The sequence below is a fragment of the Chiloscyllium plagiosum genome, unplaced genomic scaffold (genome assembly GCF_037043375.1).
Source record: "Chiloscyllium plagiosum isolate Xiang-an unplaced genomic scaffold, Cpla_swu_hap1 HiC_scaffold_27, whole genome shotgun sequence".
Lineage (NCBI taxonomy): Eukaryota > Metazoa > Chordata > Chondrichthyes > Orectolobiformes > Hemiscylliidae > Chiloscyllium > Chiloscyllium plagiosum.
In genome coordinates, this window is record NW_028270165.1 from 21,841,459 (window position 1) to 21,850,088 (window position 8,630).

The 8,630-nt window shown below is 47.3% G+C and overlaps 1 protein-coding gene across 1 annotated transcript; it reads left to right on the plus strand.

Moving 5' to 3' along the window:
• The first annotated feature begins 2,987 nt into the window (after positions 1–2,987).
• Positions 2,988–4,751, plus strand: LOC148143406 (uncharacterized). The gene has a single exon (XM_087974170.1). It carries the CDS (start codon positions 3,369–3,371, stop codon positions 4,437–4,439), a length of 1,071 nt encoding a protein of 356 aa, XP_087830296.1. The 5' UTR covers positions 2,988–3,368; the 3' UTR covers positions 4,440–4,751.
• The last annotated feature ends 3,879 nt before the right edge of the window (positions 4,752–8,630 follow it).

Consider the following 8,630-nt stretch of genomic DNA (forward strand, 5'->3'; position numbering starts at 1 on the left):
ACAAAAGCTATGACTTCACATTGTGGTACCGCATTTGCCATGTTTTTGCCAACTGTGGTCTTCTCTACATTGGGAAGACCAAGCGTAAACTTGGGGAATGGTTCGCCAGGCATTGCAGCCGGGTCTGCAGAGGCCGTACGGACCACCCGTTTTCATTTCCGTTCCCACTCCCTTTCTGACATGACCATCTTTGGCCTCCTCCATTGCCACGACAAACTAAGCCGCAAATTGGAGGAACAACACCTCACCTTCCTCCTGAGCAGTCCACAGCCCAGAGGACTCAACATTGCGTTCTCCAATTCAAATAACCTCCCTTCCCATCCCCAACTCCCTTCCCAGTCCTTCCCCCTCCCTTCCGCTCCTCCCTGCCACCAACCCTCGTGATGAAAGGCTTATGCCAGAAATGTTGATTCTCCTGCTGCTTGGATGCTGCCTGACCTGCTGTGCTTTTCCAGCACTACACTCTCGACACTGAGTTAGGATACCTGGTCGGCATGGACGGGTTGGACCAAAGGATCTGTTTCCGAGCTGTACAACTCTATGGCTCTAAATAATAAAAAGTATACTTTGACAAATAACAAACTATATCCATGTTAACAAGGGTTGGTGCATCACATGCTTTACTAACCATTCTGAACAGGTCCTGCCCCTTCAGTGACTGGGTAACATATACATGCTGGTGCATAATCTCCTTCACTAGTATTTACACACTACCCTAGGCAATTGCACAAGTAACAGCAAAGGGTAAACAGCACAGGAATTAAAAAAACAGTGAGGGTAAAAAGCACAAGCCCCAGTAAAAACAGATGGAAAGTCACTGTAACATGTCACTATGACAGATTCTGGATAAGTGGTGATGAAAGAGCACAGCAGTTCAGGCAGCATCCGAGGAGCAGTAAAATAGACGTATGTGTGCATGTGGGTCTTTGTCTGTCTGGGTTGGGGGTTGAGAGTGTGAGAAAGTGTGTGTGTGTGTGTGTGTGTGTGTGTGTGTGTGTGTGTGTGTAGTGAGTGCAGAGTGTCTTAAGTCTGTGAGGGGGTGAATGTGGGAGTGTGTGTGTCTGTAAGGGTGTGTGTGTGTGTCTGTCTGTGTGTGTGTGTAGGAGTATCTGTGTGTGTGCGTATAGTGCAATGGTGGTCATCTGTAATGTGACATGAACCCAAGATCCCGGTTGAGGCCCTCCCTATGGGTACCGAACTTAGCTATCAGCCTCTGCTCGAACACTTTTCTCTGCTGCCTGTCCTGAGAATGCTAACCCGAGAATGCAACTTTTTTAAAAAAAAAAGGTTTTGTGATTTACCCATGAAAGAACTGAAACTATCACTGTATTCTAACAGACAATCAATTTTGCAATGTATAATTTCAGTTACATCACACTGTAAATTGTTGCTATACATTCTGTGTTAGGATTGAGCCCTCCACTACCACCTGATGAAGGAGCGTCACTCCGAAAGCTAGTGTGCTTCCAATTAAACCTGTTGGACTATAACCTGGTGTTGTGTGATTTTTAACTTTGTCCACCCCAGTCCAACACCGGCATCTCTAAATCATGACTGTTATCAAACAGGCACAGAAATATACAGCACAGAAATAGACTTTTCTTTTTCTCTCATGCACATACAGACTTTTAAGTCCATGGGGGTGAATTTGAACTTGGAGAATGATAAATGCATATACATTCTATTTTGCTCAAAAAATGCACAATCTGCAGGCAGTCAATCCATGTAATAGTTTGTAAATTCTGCTTTGGAAATAGAACTAGTCTGACTCAAGATTGGGAAACAGACAGACTCTGACCTCGCACCTTTAATGCATTGTCTGAGCTGAGATGTCACATTTTGCTATAAAATCAAGTTATCTTGAGAAAGTGACCTACAAGAACTTCTGGGATTTACATGGTAATAATAACTGGAAACCATTCTAAAAGATGAAAGACTTAATAATCCAGTTTTGTTCAATACATCATTTCAGTGGCAGGACACTATAATGTTTTCCTATGAATTCTCTGTCTCAGATTAGATTACTTCGTATGGAAACAGGCCCTTCAGCCCAACAAGTCCACACCGACCCTCCGAAGAGCAACCCACCCAGACCCATTCCCCTACATTTACCCCTTCACCTAACACTACAGGCAATTTAGCATGGCCAATTCACATAACCTGCACATCTTTGGACTGTGGGAGGAAACCGAAGCACCCAGAGGGTGCCCACACAGACACGGGGAGAATGCAAACTCCACACAGACAGTTGCCCGAGGCAGGGATTGAACCCGGGTCTCTGGCACTGTGAGGCAGCAGTGCTAACCACCGTGCCACCCTTATGATCTTATTCATCCACAGTCCCCTGATGAAGGATCAGCGCTCTGAAAGCGAGTGCTTCCAAATAAACCTGTTGAACTATAACCCGATGTTGTGTGATTTTTAACTTTGTCCAGGTTAAGATGGATTGACCGTGCTGAATTACATAATGCCCAGGGACATGCAGGTTAGGCGCATTAATTAGGGGGTAAATGCTGAGCAATAGGGGTAAGGGAATGGGTGTGGCTGGGTTACCCTTCGGAGGGACAGTGTGGAATATTTGGGCCGAGTGGCCTGCTTCCACACTGTGGGGATTCTCTAAAGAAAAGAGAACTTTTGTTTTGCTTCCCAAAATCAGACCTGCTCACTCTCAGCAGGATCCCAATGTTGTGAAAGATATTAACTTTCAGGTGGAGTTATCCAAAATTCTCCCCGTGTCAGTCTTAATGTTTTTGCTTTTCTGCCCCTGTGAGATCCTGAATCAGCACCTTCAGGAGAATTAGTTAGAACGGAGTGAGAACAGAGGGGGAGAGAGAGTGGGATGGTGCTTTCAATTTTGTGGAATAATAAAAGAAAAGAATGTTCCACAGAAAGTAGAATTGCTTGTTCAGAATTCCCACGCTGGACTGACAGTGAGACATTTGTAATCTCTTTTTTTACAGAGTATTTGAAGATCTGAAGACGAAAGTTTCAAAATTAATAGATGAAGGACTTCTACCCAAAACGTTGACTCTCCTGCTCCTCGGATGCTGCCTGATCTGCCGTGCTTTACCAGCGCTGCACTTTTTGACTCTGACTCTCCAGCGTCTGCAGTCCTCACTTTGACGTCAATGTCTGACAGTCACTCAATCCATTGGGACCACAATTGTTTTCAACTATGATTCTGTGAGAAGGAGCAAAGCTTTGTGGTTCCTGTTTGAGTACGTTTTCAGCATCCGTGGGACTGGCTGAGAGACCCTACCATTGCGGTACACGGAGAGTGGAGTCTGAAACAGTTGTACAGCCCAGAAAGAGGAATTCACGCCGGGGAGGGGCTGTACACACATTTGTGTGCGGCTGAAGCTTTGGCCATGGAGAAACCCGAGGAATCCCGTCCCGTGGAGAAACTGTGGAAGTGTGACGACTGTGGGAAAGGCTTCTGTGTCCCGTCTGCTCTGGAGACTCATCGGCGCAGTCACACCGGGGAGAGGCCCTTCAGCTGCCCCGAGTGTGGGAAGGCCTTTATCAGTTCCTCCGACTTGCTGACCCACCAGCGGGTCCACACAGGGGAGAGGCCTTTCAGCTGCCCTGAGTGTGGGAAGGCCTTTACCCAGGCCTCCACCCTGCTGACCCACCAGCGTGTCCACACAGGGGAGAGGCCCTTCAGCTGCCCAAAGTGCGAGAAGGCCTTCAGCCATTCTTCTGCTCTGCTAACCCACTGGCGGATCCACACGGGGGAGAGGCCGTTCTTCTGTCCCAAGTGTGGGAAGGCCTTCATCAATTCCTCCAACCTGCTGACCCACCAGCGGGTCCACACAGGGGAGAGGCCCTTCAGCTGCCCTGAGTGCGGGAAAGCCTTTACCAAGGCCTCCAACCTGCTGACCCACCAGCAGATCCACACGGGGGTGATGCCCTTCAGTTGCCCCAAGTGTGGAAAGGCCTTTACCCAGGCCTCCACCCTGCTGACCCACCAGCAGGTCCACACAGGGGAGAGGCCCTTCAGCTGCCCTGAGTGCGGGAAGGCCTTTACCAAGGCTTCCAACCTGCTGACCCACCGGCGGGTCCACACGGGGGAGCGGCCCTTCAGCTGCCCCCAGTGCGGGAAGGCCTTCAGCCATTCCTCTGCTCTGCTGACCCACCAGCGGATCCACACGAGGGACAGGCCCTTCAGCTGCCCCCAGTGCGGGAAGGCCTTCACCCAGGCCTCCAACTTGCTAACCCACCGGCGGATCCACACACAGGGGAGAGGCCCTTCAGCTGCCCTGAGTGAAGGAAGGCCTTCAACGATTCCTCTGCCTTGCTTAGGCATCAGCGGGTCCACAAGGGGGACAGGCCCTTCAGCTGTCCCGAGTGTGGGAAGGCCTTCACCCGCTTCTCTCACCTGTGAGTTCACATGCCATTGCAGGGGGATTGAAGGACTAACGGCCATCATTACCGACTGAACTATCAACCCAATTCCAGGGATCCCGGTTCGATTCCCACCACGACAGATGGTGGAATTGGAATTTGGTCCGAAATCTGGAGGTTGGAATTTAACGATTAAACCATTGATGGTGGGCTGGGGGTGGAAGAAAACCCCCATCTGGTTCACTCAGTTCCTTTTTAGGGAAGTAAACTGTCATTGTGGGAGAGGATTCACTCAGTCGTCCCAGCTGCATCCTTTACCCAGTCTGGCCTACACGTAACTCCAGACCCACAGCAGTCTGGTTGACTCTACACCTGCCCGTCCAACTTACTTGGAGACAAGGTATGGGTTGAAATTGCTGAGTGAGGCAATACTTCCTCCGGGTTAAGGCTGTACCAAGGATCCAATTACAAAGGGACAACTTGGTGGTTACCAATAATGAAGAAAGTGAGGGGTTGGAGGGGGTGTGTGCACTTTGACCTTGAGCTGTTGTTGAAAAATTGCTACTTTTTCTACGCCTTTCTGCTGGGAGCTTCTGAAGCTGTAACAAAGTTGGGTCGCAAAAAAGATTACCTGAACTTCCCACCGAGCTCAGACTCTCATTGAGAGCTTTGAACTGCGACAGGTTTTTGTTTTAAAACTGCTCATTTCTTACAAGTGAAAGTGAGAACTGCAGATGCTGGAGATTAGAGTGGTGCTGGCAAAGCACAGCAGGTCAGGCAGCATCCGAGGAACAGGAAAATCGACATATCGGGCAACGTTGATGTTCCTGCTCCTCGGTTGCTGCCTGACCTGTTGTGCTAATTTCTTATAACCTCCTGTACTATGTTTCCAATGTTGTGTACCGGTTGCAGCAGTGAATGAGTAGTCAGTATTGTTAGAAATTGTAAATTTTTCAGGAGTGCAGGTACTACATCACGTCATCGGCATTGTACAGTTTCCTGGCAGCGCTGGGAGGTGTGGGCTGTGTCCACTAGGGTGGATAAAGTTAAAAATCACCCAACACCAGGTTAAAGTCCAACAGGTTTATTTGGAAGCACTAGGTTTCAGAACGCTGCTCCTTCATCAGGTAGCTGTGGAGCAGGATCATAAGACACAGAATTTAGAACAAAAGCTCACAGTGTCATACAACTGAAAGGATATATTGTACAAACCTAGATTGTGGATTAGTCTTTCATCTTTTACCATGGGTTGCAGGTTTCAGTTTGTTAATATGTAAACCCCTGAACTATTTTTAATTCACCTTCTCGAGATGGTTTAAGGTTTTATAAAATTAGGTGACATCTCAGCTCAGATACTGCAAAAAAGGTGTGAGGTTTGAGTCTATATCCCAATCTTGAATCAGACTGGTTCTATTAACCAAAGTAGGAATTTATAAAATATTACATGGATTGACTGCCTGCAGTTTGTGTGCTTTTTGAGCAAAATTGAATATATCTGCAAATATAATTCTCCAAATGCAAAGTCACTCCAGAGACTTGTGTGTGCATGCGTGTTTATGCATGCATGCTAATGAAGTGTGTGATGGATGGAGTATAAGCCTGTGAGACGGTGTGAGTATTGGGTGTGTCTGAGAGAGTAACAGATGAAGGTAAGGAGTTGCATTTTACTAAAACAAGGACGGACAGGACTTGTACAGTTAATGGCAGGGCCCTGCTTCGTCTTGTAGAACAGAGACATGGGGTGGGGTGGAGGAGTTCAGGTACATAAAGTTAAAATTCACACATCATCAGGTTGGCAGCACGAGCTTCTTCATTGGGTGTTTGTGGAGCAGGATCAGAAGACACAACCACCTGATGAAGGAGCAGCGCTCCAAAAGCTGCGCTTGCAAATGAACCTGTTGGGAGTATCACCTGGTGTTGTGTGAATTTTAACTTTGTACACCTCAGTCCAACACCAGCATCTCCAAATCAGGTACATAATTCTTTGAAAGTTGCATCATTGGTAGACAGGGTGGTGCAAGAGGCGTTTAGCACACTTGCTTTCATTGTTAAAGCCGTTCAGTGTAAGAATTGGGACATCATGTTGAGGTTGTACAGGATTTTTGCAATATTGGTGAAGCCATATTCAATTTTGCTCAAAAAGCACACAAACTGCAGGCAGTCAATCCATGTAATATTTTATAAATTCCTACTTTGGTTAATAGAACCAGTCTGATTCAAGATTGGGATATGTGGCTAAGATTGGGAGTACAGTTCTGGTCGCCTTATTGACGACCACAGGTTGATGGGTGACCTTATTTCGAATTATAAAATCATGAGGCGTATTGGAAAGGTAAATATCACCTGGGAAAAAAATTGTGACTCTCCCCTATTTTTACTTCACATGGCATTTGGACACTTAAATTCTGTCAGCATCGCCAGAGCGCACACTGCCGGTGTCAGGAAGAAAATGCGCATGCTCCTGGCTGCACGGAAGGCACGCATCACGACTTTCTTTTGGTGGGTCATGATTCGGAGATGCCAGTGTTGGACTGGGGTGTACAAAGTTAAAAATCACACAACACCAGGTTATAGTCCAACAGGTTTAATTGGAAGCACATTAGCTTTTGAGGCTGTTGCCACGATGCCATCCTTGTGGGGGATGCTGGTGTAGAGTGCGGAACCGTCCATTGTAACGAGGAATGTTCCCTGTTCGACTGGTCCATGGGTGCTGAGTTTCTGTAAGAAATCTGTAGTGTCGCGACAGAAGCTGGAGATCCCCTGTACAATACGTTTCAAGATGCCTTCCACATAGCCAGAGAGATTCTCACATCGGGTCCCATTGCCCGACACGATGGGACGTCCCGGTGTGTTGGCTTTGTGTACCTTTGGAAGGCAGTAGAAGTCACCTACACGAGAAGTATGTGGGATGAGGGCGCGTAGAGAACTCTGAAGGACTGAATCCAAAGTTCTGATCAGTGTGTTTAATTCATGGGTTTGTTCTTTGGCCGGATCAGCTGGTAGTTGCCTGTTCCTGGTTGTTCAGTTGTCGGTACACTTCCTTGCAGTAATCTGTTCTATTCTGAATGACAATGGCTCCTTCTTTATCTGCTGGTTTGAAGACAATGTTGTGATTAGTTTTGAGAGCCTGGATGGCATTGCGTTGTGAACGGGTGATGTTTTGCTCTACCTTGAGGGTACGGCTGATGAATCTGGCATTTAGATATTTCCTGACAGATTGAGCATACATGTCAAGCCCAGAGCAGCGGCCCTCCGGTGGGGTCCATGTTGACACCTTCTTTGGTCGCTCCTCTACAGATCCCTGTGATGACTGTTCTAGTTCATCAGTGGGCTCCGTGGGATCACTGCCGGCACCTTGAAAGGATTCCCGGAGTCTCATTCGTCTGATGAACTCCTCTGTGTCTGCTGCCAGAACCAACGGGTCCATTTTGGTGGTGGGGCAGAAGTTGAGACCCCTACTCAGGACTTCAATCTCTTCCGGTCGAAGGGTGTGGTCCAATAAGTTGACAATAGACTTCCCCACAGTGATAATGTTGTCTACTGTGGTTTCAGGGCGGGCTTTGCTATTACTGGTGAGAATGCCAAGCTTCTCCAGTTTTTTGTTCTTGGCGTGCATGTACGTGGTGTAGTTTTGTCGCCTTGTCTGTTTGGCAATGTCACGTAATTGTACTGGTATATCCTGTGTGCAGGCTGAGTGTGGACTCCATCTGAATTTCAAGGTTGTGGCGCCTGCTGTAGAGTTGGTGCACGAGATGATTGAGAAGTTTACGAGAGGTGCAGTGGCAAAGTCTCTCTGCGTAGTCTGTGTTGTAGGTCGACCTAACTGGATTCGTGATTCGTAATCCTTTCGGGATCTTGCCTGCGTTCCTGTAGAAACTTGATGTCTGTGTCGATATGTGCAATCTTCTTGGAGATCCTCTCCACTTTAAGCCGGCGGTTAGTGGGGTCGATAGTGGTCATGATTACTACTTGATTTTACGCGCGCATGCACACACACACGCACACAGACAGACAAAGACCCACATGCACACATATATTTTGTGGGGTGAATTTGTACTTGCAGAGTTACATTGCACTTTGCTCAAAAACTGCATACATTCATGTAGAACTCTAAGCTCAAAACTGCATGAATTTATGTAAAACTCTGTTATCTCACTTTGTGGATTAGAATCAATCTAAACATCAGGTCATAGACAGAGAACACAGAGGGCTAACACCTTCAACATATTGACTAGCTAGCACCATCGTTAATAGCTAACCCGAGAATGCAACTTTATAAAAAAAGG